The sequence below is a fragment of the Buteo buteo genome, chromosome 26 (genome assembly GCF_964188355.1).
Source record: "Buteo buteo chromosome 26, bButBut1.hap1.1, whole genome shotgun sequence".
Taxonomy (NCBI): domain Eukaryota; kingdom Metazoa; phylum Chordata; class Aves; order Accipitriformes; family Accipitridae; genus Buteo; species Buteo buteo.
Window position 1 is genome coordinate 10531853 of NC_134196.1, and position 16815 is coordinate 10548667.

Sequence of the window (16815 nt, forward strand, 5' to 3'; positions counted from 1 at the left end):
CCTCCCTGTTTGTCAGCAGTGAGCTCGTGTAGAATCATGCCCTGAGTGAATAGGGTATGTTAGCTCAAAGGAGTTAGGGTTTGCTGGTTTTATAACACTACCTCCTGCAGGGAACAGAACATTGCTTAGAACTCATTTTGAAACATAGAAATGCAAATTACTCAATAGGGATGGTATTTATGAGTACTTTGCAAACATTGTCATCTCCTGAATGACAGAGATTCTAATGCAGAACATTCAGGTGAGGGTCTGATTATTATCAGCTGGGATATCGTTTTCATATAACTGCCTAAAATCAAGTATAGCAGGGGAAGATGATCCTATAAGCTCAATTAAAATACTTTCTTAGCATGTGTTTTTATCAACATTAGACTACCAGAACTTTTACCAAAGGTATCTTCTGCTAAGTTATTGAAAGTGGTATTATGTGCTGCTAAAGACAGTGGAAGAAATGCGTCAGTGTCTTACTTTGACTCCACTGAAAGCTTCCTGCAAAGTGACACTGTTGATGAAGTAGTGAGCATAAGTACTTAACCTTTTTTAAGAAATATTTTGGTTTTCTGGCAAGTTTCTTTAGTGCCTTTTCTCCTTGAAACTCATGGATGAGTTTTCAAAATCTGGCATGCAGGACTGACAAGCTAGAGATGAACTGCTGCAGTGTGTGTAAGAATGTATTAATTCCTTGTGCTTTGGCAAAAGAGCACATGACACAAGTGCCATGCTGTTTTTGGCATGTATGCTATGGGTTACAATTGCTCATCTACGTACAGTATTTTCTTGTTGCTTGCTTACTTGGATAAAAATGCTCTTCAGAAGGTTAGTGAGAAGTGGAAAATTTAGAGGTTACTAGACTACAGGTTTACCTTTTCACACAGAGATAAGTGGGTTTGTGAGGACCAAAGGCTCTGTAGAGGATGGGGAGAACACAGCCGTATCCTTGCCCTTTTGGTAAGCTCAGCCCTAGACATTTGCAGAGAATTAGGAGATGGCAGGGGTGACCTCTTCAGGCAGTGCAGGTCGTGCCACACAGGGTAGGCAGTGACCACAGTTGTGACTTGGAGAGTCCTTACGTCCTGCCACGTGAGATGCTGCAGATCTGCTGTCTAGTGTTTGGTGGCAGTGGTGAAGGTGGTAGAGCATGAACCATAGTATACAAACAAATATGCCAGAATGAGACTGGAGACATAGTACTGGAGCACATGCAGCAGTTTGAAGAACAAGAAGCTGCTTTCATAATACACTGGTCAAAGGTGTAGCATTCTTAGTATACTGACTCTCTTCAAAAGTCAGCATATATCTTCCTTTCCTCCTGCATCAGAGTAAATATGGAGCCGAGGAGTCTGGTTTGCTTTTCCCTTTCATGCCACGAGGAGAAGAACAATGATGCTGGTTGCAGATGCAATCTGGAGAATTGCTTCTCAAAAATACTCAATTTCTGCTGGCTTTTCATGCATTGTGTGCCAAAATGATGGAGTTAGTCTTTGATACTTGATGTGATGAGGGGCTACTATGGCCAAAAAAGGAGAAATCTGTTTAACTCAGATTTGGGGAGACATGCTTAAAGGTGTCTTCTGATGAGGAAGGCTGTTCAGGTTCTGCACCTAAGGTGTCTTTGCTCATAAGCTTTCATGAACATTTATTAACAGTTGCCCTGGGTGGAGTCAAGTCATTTGGCAAGACTGCAAGCTTAAAAAGCCTCGTTGGAACCATTTTGGTTCAAAACTGTGTTTGCTGGTCCCCAGGGTCTTGGGAGTGTGTGTCAGGTGAGGTCCTTCAGTGTTGATCAGGTCTGACTCCATGGTGCAAAAAAAGCAGCGGTGCTGCTGGTGAAGCTAAGCAAGCCTTTGAAGCAGTATAACTGTGTTGGCATGGTATTGCCTTCCTGCTAATAAGCCTAATGAACCTCAGTTATCTTGATGGTTATCTGTCACATGGATTTTTTTGTGTGTGTTTTTGTGTTTATTTTACCCAGTATGGCTGACAAGCTGAAGGCATCTGTGTTACTACTTTGCAGCGCAGGTACAGTCTTAACAGTCCTCTGCTGTTTCCCAGGTATTTCAAGATCTGTTTAGAAAACAGATAACTGGCAAACTTGAAGCTGTATTAAGTTCTTGAATAGTGGCTAGAGATCTGCCTAAGAATACTTGTGATTTGTATTACTAAGATCTTCTGAGTTAAATAGTGATCTGTGGGGTTTTAGCATTTTTCTATATTACTAGCAGACTAGAAGGTACATAATCCTCATTATGCAAGACAAATGAAACTTTCTACTTCTTTCAAAACACAAAGTGGAGGTATTTGTTGACAAATTTTCTCCTATATAATTAATATATACGCCCTATATCATTGCTAGATTTTTTACTATTCTTAATATATTTAAGAAGTGCTGTAGTATTCCTGACCCTGCTGGCTGAGTTTTTTCACTAATGTTCATAGCTTTCCTTTCCAAATTTCTACACTCTGTTACTTTAAGTTTATACTATTTATACCCATTTTTTTAAATTCTGGTTTTATATTGATTTTCACCATTTTATTTGTTAAACATTTTATTTCTAATTGTTGCCATTCCTTTGCTTTATCTCTGTACTACTGTAACTTCCTAATCAAATTGCTTTGGAGAATAATGGCTTCTGGTCCGTATGATACCCATTCAGAAAAAAAAAACAAATTGAAAACTGGCCCTTTTAAAAATGCCATGTATTGTGTATATATAGTGGTATATACCGTTGTAGATGAGTCTATATAAACTTAGATTATTTTTACTTGTTGACCGTTGTCTTCCTGTCCATTTTTTCAATGTAATTGGGATTAAGTGGTTTCCTAGGAACTTGTGATTACTTGCAGTTTCTTCGTTAATCTGTCATAATGAGTTTCTAATGGGACAACCGTACCAAAGTATTTCCTGTTTAGATAGGACAGAGGGAGTCTGACCTTGAAGCTGGTACCTCACTTGGGCTCTTTTGGGAGAGGGAAAGTTCACAAAGTGGATGTTGTTTTTATGTTTCTGGCTGGCGATAAATTGTTAGATGTCTCTGTGAAGAAGTACTCATGGCTGTTTTCTGGTGTGGGTGAAAAATTTGGATACGGTGGAAAGATAGTTGGAGGTGGGACTGGGATTGCTGCCGGGGCAGAGGAAGCACACGCAAGTGAGCGCAAGTTTCTTCTTCATTCCAGCCAGTGAGGGTTTGCTCAGCAAGTTCACCATGTGGCTAGCCTATTGAAAATAGAGTATTAAGTTACACTGTGGCAAAAATGCCTTTTTTAGAAGTTGCAAACCATATCTGTGTAGATGAACAGCTGCATAGCTAGCCTTTGAGAGAGAGGGAGTTTGGTGTCGAACACTTTTTTTATTCTTTGTACTTGACAGAGGATTATAGTGCATTTGCTTATCATCTCATTTGTTTGTACAAACAGTTTTGTTAACTATACTAAAACATGGCAATGTATTTCATGTAAGTTAATTTAGAAGATTGTTTAGCGAATTTAGCAAAGGCACAGCATGAGCACACCCTTATTTAACTTTGCAGGAATTCCTGAAGTGTCTAGTCTGACTTGAATTTTGGCTTTAGGTATATTCTGTGTTGATCTTATCCTTGCAGAGGATTTACTTGAGTCTCGGTGACCTTTGTCTTTTGCAAGTACCTTACCTTTTGGGGATCACAGTGACATTTCTTTTTGCAGATTAAATGAGAAAAAAGGCTTCAGACAGGTTGTTCGAGTGATGCTGTGTGTTTACCTACAATGTGGAATATGAAAATGTATATGGAAATTACCTGACAACGAATTTTTTGGCATTGTCTATAGCTTATATGCTTCCCTGAGTAATTCCTTCAAACTTTCAGCAGATCAGAAAGCAAACCAGGTCCCAGTTTCTTTAGGTTTTCTGCTGAATATATTTCCGAAGTCAGAAATAAAATGAGATATTTAAAAATGTAGTTACGTATATATGTGTGTACCATAGCCAGTCTTTTCTAAAAAGGAAAATTAGAGAGCTGCTGCTTGTTTTTTCTGTTGAAAGTGAAGTTAAAATGCGTATACATTACTGATGAGCCTGAAACACGCTGTCCTGTCTTTAGGTGTTTAAAATGCTAACAGGATTATCCTGGAGGTTTATCAACATGTCTGTGTTGCCCTGCTTTGGAGCTGGGGCTGCCCTGAGGAGCATTGAGGTGTTACTTCTGGTACACCTGGAAAAGGTGCTGTCTGACACCTGCAGGGTTGCGGGGACTGGAAGCTGCAGATTTCTCACCTTGTTACTGTCTGAATAGACAAAATCTGTATTAAAAATTACAGTTTTAAGAAAGAGCAACTGTTTGATATTTGCTGTAACAAGTTTGGCTAATTTGCTTTTTGGATAATTTCACTAAAACTTTATTTAATTGGGTTTTAGACAATCCTTGATTTTCTGCTAAAATTTTAGTGAGACTGTCAGAATATTCCGCTTTCATCCTGAACCTGCTGATTTGCAATGTATGTCAGCTTCAAGACTTAATAGCATTTTTGAAGAGCTGAAAGTTCTTTCCAATTTATCTGTTCAATTCAATGAATCATAAGTTTGATCATAAATTGAAAAATTTGCTGGGATTTATGATAGAGAAGGGTAGCTTTTCTTTTCCCAGTCTAGGAACAGAAAGTAGAAGTAGCAATATTTTCTTTCCTTAAAAATGGAAAATTATGAGAAACAGTTAAGTTTCCTGTTTATATGTAGTATTACCTTTGTTTAATTTGTTTTGTGTACAAAACGGAGTTTTGATTAACTACTATATTTACCATATTCAAGATAATTTGATTAATGTTTAAGCAATTCAAAATGCCAGTTTTACTTCTAATGTAGTTCTTGTTTCCATCCAGGTATGACATGATTATATTAATTTTTTACATATAAAATATACATAAATCTAACTGACATTCATACTTCACATGTACTTTTTTATTCTATTATGTTAAATCGAATTATACAAATTAGTTGTTTATTTACACAGATTCCCCTACGTAGGGAGGAAAAAAGCCCTGAACGATACCAGCCTTATCAGCTTTCTAAAAATACGTTTTTACTTCTAATATGTTGTATAATGATGAGGATAAAACCACACATGGCAATTGCTAATTGAATGAAGCATTCATAGGTGTGTAGTCGCAAATTTGAGTGTCTTACTGCCTTTTTGGACCTGTAGTCTTGGTTTCTTCTATTAAAGGGTGCTTTTTACTGTCAACAGTTACGTGTAGTAGGAAAGTAGGTGCACAGAAAGTATGTCTTGGTTAGTTTAGTATGCTCTATCAACATGTATATTTTTTTTCTCCTTGGTGGGATGAAGGGTTATCATTATTTTTATTAAATCCAGTGTTATTACTTTTACTCTACTCGGCTTTGCCACTTCACTTGGCTAAAATTAGAAAGTAATGAAAACTTCCCCTAGATCCTGCTAAAGCAGAAGATTAAATGTCAGTTGACGACTAGATTGCTAATGCAGCCCGTAAGAGTTCACAGTGGAGTGCTGATAGATGTGGTCAGGTTTGCTTTCTTGCAAGGCAGTGCAGTTTTCCTCTCCAAAGAACTTGGAGCCATGTAACGGTGATAGTCAGAAGCAAAGGAAAAAAGGGAAACTTGGCACACGTGGTTTAAATTTAATCCAAGAGACATAAAAGTGAACAAACCTGTTTGTTTATGTAAACAGATTCTTCTACTAAGTTTTCTTGATGCCTTTTTATGTAAACAGATTCTCCTAGTAAGTTTTCTTGATGCCTTTTTGTTTTGCTAGATGATTAATTTGGTTAAGAACGTGTATTAGAGGGTATCAGTATGTTAGGTATTTTAAATTGAAAAGCTGCTTTGGTGCATGAACTTGTTTAGTTGCTCATATACTAAAAGCAGATTATGTTTACTCATGAAAAAAATTTAAGTGTTTGAAATAGAATTGGTATATTTTTAAAATTGACTGGGACAGAAATATGTATACTATATGACATTGCCTTCTTCTCAAATTTAATATTTACACATTGTGTGACCATGAAAACTAATCACTATCTGCCAAAATTATAACGATAAATACATAATGAAAGCATAGCTGCATAATGGCACTGTATTTTGACAGTATGAAACTTTTGTTTACTCCTAAACCCCATTTCTTTTCAATGAATAAAGACTGGCTCTGTACCTGCCAGGAGGTAGATGTGGAGGGTTGTATGTCTGTGTCCTCCTTAGCATGGTGCATCAGCCGCAACTGCTGAAATCGCCTCAGAAAGCAAACTCCAAAGGCACTCGCCAGAGGAGTGAGAAAGCCATTTGTGAAATGAATGAGCCTGAAATTTGGTTCTGGATTTAACTCTCAAATTCACTGATTTGGTGCTGCTAGACAAATGGTGTAGGTTTCAACAACGTGTAGCTAAAATGAGAATCTGTCATACGTAATTTGTACATACCTACCTGCCTAAGCCTTCAGGGTTCAAGACAGCTTGTGAATTTGTACATCGTGCTAGCTGTAATATCATGCTGTCAGATCTTCCATTTCTCCCTTTCTCCTGGTAAACTCATGCTGTCACCTGCAGTGTGGTTATAAAGCTGACTAAGAAACCTGAATCTACATTTAAAAGCAAGTTCTGTTGTTCCGCAGAATGTACTAATTTTGTTTTTAAATTGAAAGAAACCAGAAGGAACAGCAGAAGTTGTTTCTCAGATGCTTAATACCGTGAGTTTAAGGGAGAGCCTCATTTGTGTGAAGTTTAGGCAAAGGTCGCTTCATAGAGCCCTTTGTGTCCAGTATCTTCATCAACTTCATGTCAATATATTGAGCCAGAAGAAAAAAGGGTATTCGGGCAAATAGATCTGCTCTAGTATCAGTGATTTAGTCTTTGAATGCTGTTAGGTTTGATCTCTTCTAAAATAATTTTGTAAGGGCTAGCATTTTTTTCCAAGACATCTCATTGTTCTGGGATTGTTTGGGTTTTTTTGGCAGGCTTTTTCCGGGTATGTTTCTGGCAGATTGTCTTGAGATTTTGCTTTGAGATGAAATACAGGAATACCGTTAAAGTTTAGTACTAAACTTCTAGTATGGTACCTTTAATTAAGAGATAACTTTTAGTGTGGGAATTTCAAGTGTTCCTGAAAACAGATTTGCACACAGCTAAAAAAGAAAACAAATATTTATTTGAAAGTAGATTTACATGTAATACTAGGTAGCCTGGAATAGTTGGGGTTCTTATCAGCAAAAAGCAGGCATTAGACTGGTTGTTTTGTCCATATAGCGTCTGTCAGAGTGAGTCTTGATCCATTACTGGGATTGCTAACAGGAATGGTAGCATCTCTGGTTATAATAAATAACATGTTATGGCCAGCTCTCCTCTTCCCTTTATTTTTCTTGGCAGGAGGTTAGAGGACAAGAATAATTCTATCTCTACTTGAAACATGCTAAAACCACTTAAATATATGTATTCTATTACAGTCCTGATTAAGAGCTATGATTAAGTATTCATTAGGGTTTCAAGAGTGGGAAGGTCCCTATGAAATCAGTTTTATAGCACGTAGTTTATATCAGTCTCAACAGTGATAGATTTTAGCGTTTTTCATGAATTGTGCCCTTAATTAAATTTATAGGTTTAACTATAAATTACAAACTAGCAAAGCTTAAGGGTGTGTAATTAATTTAGTAGTTCAGTATAACAGAGAAAACAAGGCAAAATTGTAGTTTAGAAATTACATTACGTTCTTACTGAATATTTGAGCTAAACAGTTATCAATTTCCTGTAGCTCCTCGTTTTATCCACCTCTAGGAAGGAGCTGAAGTAAAATCTAAGTGAACTTCTATTGAGATATACTCATGCATATGACAAGGTGTTTACATGAAGTGGAATTAATAGCTAGAGAAGTTTGAGTTCTGGAGTGATTTGTCTATTTTTGTCAATGTTTGACAGCTCTGCGGCATTCAAATTAAGTAATGATGGTTAATGGGTGCTTGGTTTCAATAGTCTCTGCATGCCTTCCCCATGAGACTTGAACGGACATGAAACGTTGCATCAGCCTCAAGTAGTGTTTTCTCCTTAGGAGAAAGTGTCTTGCCCACCTGCTTTTTGCAGGTGTCTAAAAGGATTCTTATTTGCTACACTTAGAAGTGAAATGTTTCCAAGAAATTTCTCCAGAGAAAAGTTTGCTGCCCTGCAGTGGGGGAAAGGGTTTGACATTGAAATTTATGCCAAGATTGACTCATATTCTGGGGTGAGAAATAAAAACAATAAACTTGAAACTGCCGGAACTTGCAGAAGCAATGAGATGCTCTTGAAATGATTTGTAAATTTGAGTTATTGGGTATGGCAACTATCATTTTAACGATTATGTATGGACCAGCTCTCCAGGATTTTAAATAGTTGGCCATTCTTAACTGAAAATACACACGCATGCATCATACGCACAATGCTTACAAACAAGTTAAAATAACACTAGTGTAGCCAAAGGGTAATATTACCAGTTTATTAAGAATATTTGCAAGGTAAACTTCCATTTTTACTAGTAAGCATGCTTTTAAAAAGTAAAAAAGTAAAATATTGAACCCTAAAACTAGATTTTGTCAGCATGCAGAGACATCTGCTATTACCAGCTCACTGGTATTATTTCAGCTCACTGAAAAATAGGAACTGTGACTTGTGGGTTGGCTAAATGAACACTGGAAAGATTATACTTAATTTCATAATTGAGCAACATTTGTCATCTGTAATACTAGATTAGTGCCTGAAGTTCTGTTACAACACCAAAACTGTCCTGTTTTTTGCTGTCATCGTGAACATCAACAGCAGGCTTTCCACCCTGTATGTACTACATTAAAAAGAATACTCAGCAAATGTAAAACACGTGCTTTTATAGTGATTCCTTAAATAGTAAATAAGTGTAATAATCACTAATATTTTGTGACCTAATTTGTTTGCCATTCTTATTACCCTTTATCCTGGAAGTGTTCCCAAATATTCAGTGAGTCTTAGGACATTGTCATTACTAATATTAGACCCTCAGATGTTATACTTTGTACGAAAACATTGAATTAATGACTTATGATCAAATTTAAAGTGCAAAAAAATACTCCTCCTTTGTTCTAGTGGCTGTAACTGCCAGGTTTCCTCAAATCTGTAGCTTGGAACTTAGATAAGGCTTATGTTTTCATTTCATACACCTTATTGCCACTTCAGTTGTTTGTGCTGCATTCTTAATTAATATGCAGCATAAATATGTGACCTACTGAAAGTGGAAAGTGTTGCTCAAGCTTGCTTTGGATCTTTTGACCAATTTCCTTTTTATAACTTCTCAGTTAGTGGTTTACTGAAAGAAAAAAAAAAACCCAAATTAAGAATTGCAATATGTAAGCTTATTCTTTTTTTTCCCCAAGGAGAGTGAAGGTGAACAGAAGATGTTCATAAAGAGTGTGACTAGTGAACTGTAATGTCCTCTGTCGTAACAAAACCTTCCCTCATGAAGGCAGAAATCAGTGCGGAGTCAGACTAGTGTTCAAACTGGGGATTATTTGATGGTGCTGAGCTCCCTGGAGGGCCAGCGAGAGGACCCAGGTAGAAGTGGTAATTGTTGAGTTCACGCTGTGAACTGCTCTGTGGCAGCGTTATTTCAGAGGCCTCATCCTTTAACCACCTTTTCATGAAAGCAGTGAATTTAATTCTCTTCAACCTCTATTCCTGTCTCAATTTCAGTTGAAATTGCTGTGGGAGGGAGGACAGCCAGGTAGACAGAGTGAGTAATGTGATTTCCTTAGGAAGTCTGTACAAACGAGAAAGTAGGCTAAAATGTGTTGTAAATTTAAAATTGAGAGTGGTAGAATTGGTTGCAGATTTAGAAATGTGTTCTTTGAAAAGTGTCAGTTTGAAAGCAGAAGCTTTAACACAAGGTTTGTAACGGGTGAAATTTCACAGTAAAACAAAATTTTGTTTCTCTGATAGTGGAATTAGGACATGAAGATGAATTTCAGAACAAGGCTTCTCGGAATATAAAAAACATTTCAATATGATCAAAGCAAATAATTCTGCTTTAATCAGATAAAGATAATAATGTATTGCTGTCCTTTTATTATTTTATTTAATTTTAAATTCAAATTGCTTTCCTAATCCACTTTAGATCCAGTTCATCAAAGTATGTCAGCATAGTTATAAGGGTGTTTGCTATGTGATTGCAGACGGAAAAAGCAATCCAGGATGAAGAGAATAGGAGCTGCTTTTAACCAGCTCTGCTGCTAGGTGTAGATGCCCTCACTTAATTTGATTCTTGGGTACTTTAACAAAGATGTTAATGTCCTGCTTAGTTCCATTGGACTCACTGGACTTGGTTCACTAGCTAAATCAAAGGAAGGGATAAACTATTCTCCAGGCCACTGTGTGAGGTCTTTCTCCTGTTTCCAGCAGTCCCACAGGAATTGAAAATGGTTGGTTGTTTGGCTTGTTTTATCCCTTTAAGTCTAATGTATTATTCTGTGTTCATATTTTTGGCTCCTTTCTGTACTAAGAGCAAATAAGGAAAAATGAAATGTAATGACAGAGTTTGAATAGACAATGTTTATTTTCTGCTGTTAGAGGCAAAATATCTTAATTTGTGGAATAGATTAGGACACTGATCAGGTAACAGTAAAAGGTAGGTTTTAATCTCTCTCTAGAAAATACTGGTAGAAAATGGAACATCTAAACCTCTTTAGGTGGCATTACCTCATTAGATCTCATAATTGATGGAAAACAATAAAAATTGTAGTCCAACGTAAGGTACATACTGTATAGGTTTGTTGCATGTATCTGGGACAGTACTCTAACTGATTGATTGCCTTTTTCCCTGCAAGATTTCTGATTTAAAAAAAAAAAAAAGAAAAAATACAGACTTGCTTTTCCTGTCATTTGGGGAGGAGTACTGTCTGCTGAATTCTTTGGGTGGTTACTCACTGAGGGACCCAGTGCTCTAGATATCTCTTTTAAAGCTATCTATTTTTAAGGTTACTTACTAACTTAGGTCTACCCTTCACCTACGTACTTAACACCTGATAGTAAGGAGAGCCAGCTAGGTCCCACGCCACTTGCACTGGGATACAGAGTCATGGTGAATACAGTTAAAATCTAGCATGTTCAGCAGGTTATCCCCTTTGGAGTGATCAGAAGGCACTTCTGGGAGAAGTTTAAAATGTTGTTTCACTTAATGTAGGCACGTTGTTTCCAGGACAGGTTGCCCCCACCTGGGGCTGGTCTGTGTGGGAGCCGAGCGCTGTTGATCTTCACTGGTCTTTGCAGTCCAGGTTTCAGGTTGTTGTACAAATAGAAAGCGGTTTTCTTTATTGGCCCTTAATATACTTCCTTTGAGATTTCATCTCTGTTCTTATCAGAAAAAGTAACCAGACTTTGTATTATCAACTTTGCTTTGTTTTGCTGCCTTTATGACTAATTAGCCTAGTTTCCAAATTAGTTCCCGAAGGAAACGAGGTTTATACGATTGCACTGTCCAGCTGTTGTTCTGTTTGGCGCCCGTTGGCTAACTTCCATCGAATTTGGCAGGGCAGCAAGTGCTTCATGTGGAAACGCTGCCTTTCTACCAGTTTGTGGAGGCTGGGAACGGGCTTGAGAGACAGAACCAGTGCATAGGATGAAGGGAATCTTGAGCGTGAGCTCCCATGCTCTCCTGCTTGCCCCAGGAGCTGGCTGGTGCGTGTGTTTCACAGATGCAGTGATTAGCAAGCGCTCGGAAAGAGCTTTAGGATGACCTGTTGTTCCACCAAGTGGTAACTGAGGCTCTAGGTGGGAACCAAGGACCGTGAAGGGAGAGACTGGGGTTGGGGAGACGAACAGCAAGAACTGACGTTAATCCTGGAAGGGTTGTAGCAGACGTGGAAGAGGAAGGTCTGTGGCTATCTGTCCTCTGTGCAGAGACTGGGACAGAAGTCATCGCGGGAATTTATCTGTTTGAGTCACTGTAACATCAGTGGGACTCTTGTTATTTACATCTTGCACGTGCGTTGCTTTTTCCTTTGTAGTAACTTTCGGGCTGAGGTCTAGAAGGGCAGACTTTTCGGAGGCTGTTGCTTTAAGTTTATCATGCTGTTCTGACAAGCTTTCCTTTTGGGGTTGAGATGTCAGTCTTTAACAGCAGAGGCACTTTTGGCACTTGATAAATACTGCTTTTAGAAGTGACTACAAAGATAGCGCAATGACCAGCGGAGTAGAAATGGAAAAACATTGAGATAAAATTTCTTTTATGACATTTGCTTCTTTGCTTTCTGACTTAATGTACCTGCTGATAGTCAGAGGTGTCTTTCATATGGAAAGGGCTGAGAGGGATAGGGTCCGTCAAACACCTGCCTGCACTGCTCTTCAGGGGAAAAAGGGGACAAGGAGAAATAGAATGTATTATATAAGTGTTCTTCAGTGATAGGCTCAATGGCATTTGCTTTTCTTCACCTTAAGATAGGTAATAACCTTTTTGGAGGCCACAGTGGGTTTTCTATAAAATTCAGGTACAAGGCTCATTTTTAAGTAATCTTTGTTCAAGGAAGCTCAAAAGTTGTATTTTTTAAATTACACAACTGTCTTCCATTTCATCAACTTCAGCTTCTGTGGCTCCTGTTGTTCCATAATAAAATTGTTAGAACAGTTGTTCAGATTGTATAATCAGTTATGAGGAACATTATTTAAACCTCTCAAATGTGATTACTAGTAATGCCAGTACTTCCCCATTTGCATATGCAAGTAAATTCTTTTATTATCTTAATAGTTACTCTTCTATCATCCTAATATATATAATCTCACAGATTGTTTATCTTGGCTTGTCATGAATGTGCCATCTCTGATAATACATGAGAAGTGTATTTGAGCTCTCCTGATCCTTGCCATGTATGGCACAATAAACTGCCCAAATTTGGTCAAATATTTTTAGCTACTTAGTCATATGTCTTTTAATGTGCTGCATATGTAAGCTTTTGATTCACTTAGCAACAGTATTTTTATGAGCATGTCTTGCCAGTTTTTCTTATGTATACTTGAAAAATGGGCAAGGATTGTTCGGTGTTGGGTTGTGTCATACCCAGATGGTCTGGCTTTTTTTTTTTTTTTTTAATAGTGCTAATCAATTTTAAGGTGCCCTTTTTTCACAGATTATGAATTTTAGAGGATTTTAAGATATAGGAGTATGCAGCATATTGAAATGTAATATTAAAAGATCTCTATTTAAAAATGCTTAGGCAATTCCAAAGTTTTCTGATACAAATTTATTTTCCATATAATAAACTGGTGAATATTATGATATACATAGGATATCACTGGTCAGGCAAATTGGATATCCAGAAAAACTGGATATATGGCATATGTGAAATATGGCTAGGTTAATGTTTCTGTTAAGTGTAAACATCTGTGTTTCTTGAATTTGTTTTCCTCCTGAACTGAGTTATGATGTCTTGCATTTAGTTCCTTTTCTTTTAAGTAACAAAATGCCTTGCAAAGAGAGGTGATTCTTTTCTTTCAGAGCTTGTTACTAGCATATAAGCATTGTACACTGATGACAAGTGGAAGAAATTGAAGACAATATGCTTGAGTAATTCATAGTCATTATTGTTGGAGTATGTTCATAAATTATTTTATTAAAAGAATTGCTGATTTTAGGAATGGATATGACTAAAAAGATAATTCAAAAAATGCTTTAGGAAGGCAGTTTTCAAGAGTACCTGAAAATGTAAGACGGTTTATGAATGTTTCAATCAAGAATGTGTTTTTGTTTTTAATTGAAAAACAAATAATGCAATCAGTGTACTGCAGTCTAGCTGCACGTTTATGGATGAACAAGTCCAGATGAGACTTGTTGTTAAAACAGTTCTGTTACATTCTAAACAAAGCCTTAAGTTTGTACCTAACTAAAGCAAATGGGGTCAAAGAGATGTTTGTTGGGATAATTTGTTGTGAGGGATAATTTGTTGCTGGTTTTGTTTGGCTGGTTAAATGGGGCAGCAACGTATCTCCCTCACAGTGTAGCTGTTGCCTCAGCACTAATGGAGGAAGGCTTTGGGATTCATCTTGGAAGGCACAATTGCTTAAATAAGGAAATCAGAGGGGTTTTTGCCATAATAAAGCAGTATATAATTTTCAGTCTTTATTGCTGTAGAAGCATTCTGAAAAGTAAAATTTATACCTTAATTGCATTTAATTAGAGGTATAATTCTCTAGAAGGATTTAGGAGCCCAGCAGTAGAAGTTCTCTTTTCAGCCCTCTGGTTATGTAGTATTGTTGATTTATTAAGCTAAAAAATTAATACCAGTCTTGTGGGGTCTAGCTGTTTTGAGTCCTTGCTGTCCTGAAATGCAGAGTGACTTTTCTCTCTGTTGCTCTGCCCTTTTAAGGGCAGCAGTATGGAAGTTGGCAAGAAAACTCACTGAGCACCCTGTGAGAAAAATACTCAAACGCAGAGAAGAAAGGCAAAATAGGAGCCAGTCAAGATGGAGATCTGGAGAACGGCAGTAGTTCTGCATCTGGGCAACACTGTTTGCTTGGTCATTAAGAGATGTACACAAATGGTATTTTTGCAGTGCCCCAAACTGATACTCAAGTAAGTTTATAAACAGCAGTGATTAATAGACTGTTAAAAGATGTATGGTGGTATAGAATACGCTGCAGTAGAAAATAGCAGGAGGGTGTTGAAATGCAATGTAGCATCCCCTTCCATACTCCTTAGTCTCAGCTGCATTATAATTAAAACCATGTTACGGTATTGTTTTCCAAACTGCTCCCCATCTCTTGGTCACAACAATTCTACTTCGTGGTGTAGCTGTTTATTCAATTGTAATATCCACTCAAGTGACTGAGCTGGGCCTGGGATGGAGCGAGGGCCTGGGGGCTTTATGGAGGGAACCACTTTGTACTGGAGAACAAGGTTGCAGTGGGGATTGTAAACGGCTTCTCAGAAAACCGGAACAAATCTATCTGAGGAAATCATATTTGTTGGTTTTGTTAAGCTCTGCTTTAATTCATTTATTTAAGGATTTTTTTTTAAAATCTGTAATACCTGCTGCTTTTCTCTCAAGTTCTTCCTGTCTTGCTGTCAAACCCCAACAAATAAACCCCACTCCCTCATCAGACCTGAAAATACTTACCTTTTTTCCTGAAGATGTTGCTTAAAGATGCATGGTATTCTAGAACAGCTTTCATATGAACTTATTTCTTAAATGTTTCTTTCTTTATAGGCTTGTATAGATGATAACGTAGATATGGTGAAATTTCTGGTGGAAAATGGAGCAAATATTAATCAACCAGATAATGAAGGCTGGATACCTCTACATGCAGCTGCTTCCTGTGGATATCTTGATATAGCAGAGTAAGCCTTTTTCCTCTATTTTTGTGATACATGTATTTTGCTAATACATTGTTAGAGGGGCACTAGAAACAGATGGCATTCATAAATTGTCTTTATAGTTGCCTCTGGGGCGTGTAGTGAGAGAGAATGCTTTTATATTGTGTGTTGGTTATGAAGTGTGCTCTCTGCATAACTGTGCATTGCATTTTCTCTTTCTAGCTTTCTTACATTGTATCTTAGGTAGCTGTAAGATGTAAACGTTTAAGATTGTTCATGATTGTTAAATTATTTTTTTTAATTATTTTCTTCTGTAGAAAGGTTGTTACGGGGGGAGGCACAGGGAGAAAGTTCAAATTTACATTTTATTAGTAGTCTCAAACATTATCCCGGGATAAGTCTATGTGTAGGAGATTAATTTTGCAATTGTATTTGCAGTCTCGAAACTTATTTTTCAGGTGTGGTATAGAGTGGTGACTTCTGCTAATTATTTTGGCTATGGAGCAAAGTCTTACAGTTGCAGTTAGATGCCTGTTATGGTACTAGTTAAAGCTTACTCAGTGCTGAATTCCAGGAGTGGTTTTGTTGTTATTCTTGAAGCCTGTTGAGGGCCACTGAAGATATGCTAAAATCAAATTTTTCCAGAGGTTGTCTATTGTAACCTGAAGTAATGATTGATCTGAGAAAATGTGTGGCATATGTTGTTCAGCATGCTGTTCTTGGAGTAAAGAAGGTAATAGTGTAGACTAAAGACCCTTGGGGTAAACACAAACTTCATTACTTCTGCTAAAGTCAGTGTGATGTCTCATCCAGTGTAAGACTTGGATAAAATACAAAGTAGCATCTTATCATGTAACTAGGTTACTGTACTAATTACAGTGGTGATAGATGGAAATTGTAAGTTTAGGGGATTGTTTATTGATGTTCTGTGAGTTCGAGAGGTTTAATTGTTTGAATCTTAAGGGAAAGGAAAAATTCTGGAGACTCTTGTATATCATCTTCACTGGGAAAATTTTTTTTTTGGTGTTCATGGAGTGAAGTGCTTTGTATATCCTTTTTCTAACTGGGACACGGTGTGACCGCTAAGTTCTGTAATCTGCCTTTCTACACTGTGCAGATGTTTGATGCTGTAATCTCCCTTGCATGCATGCTGGAAGGGTTTACTTGTTGGCTATACTATGACAAGAATTTCCCTACAAGCTGAGATAATATAAGCCTTTCTTCAGTTTAGTGGAGGTAAAACACCTGCCTTTTTCCCACAATAGGAAAAAGTTGGATAAATGTTCTTGGTTTGGCATTGCAGCCTAATGTAGGCAGATGTTCAGGGAAGAAAGAGCAATGTCCCTTGTCCACAAGACAGTTTTTCACTATTAACTTGAGTATCTGAAATCTATAATACTGCTGAAGACTGTCATCTGTTTTTTATTCTCTCAGACTGGGACAGGACCTGTCCGCATATTTTCTATAGATATCCTTTAAAGAAACGAGATTATTGGAGTATAATCCTGTTGGATGTGGGACAT

General features: G+C 37.4%; 1 protein-coding gene across 3 annotated transcripts in view; it reads left to right on the forward strand.

Annotated features, from left to right (window-relative positions):
* PPP1R12A (protein phosphatase 1 regulatory subunit 12A) overlaps positions 1 to 16815 on the forward strand; it is a 123334-nt gene that overhangs the window by 33980 nt on the left and 72539 nt on the right. For all 3 annotated transcript variants that reach the window (XM_075058048.1, XM_075058049.1, XM_075058047.1), the window contains exon 2: positions 15186 to 15316. In XM_075058048.1, the coding sequence (XP_074914149.1) occupies positions 15186 to 15316 (131 nt within the window). The remainder of the gene's footprint in view (positions 1 to 15185; positions 15317 to 16815) is intronic.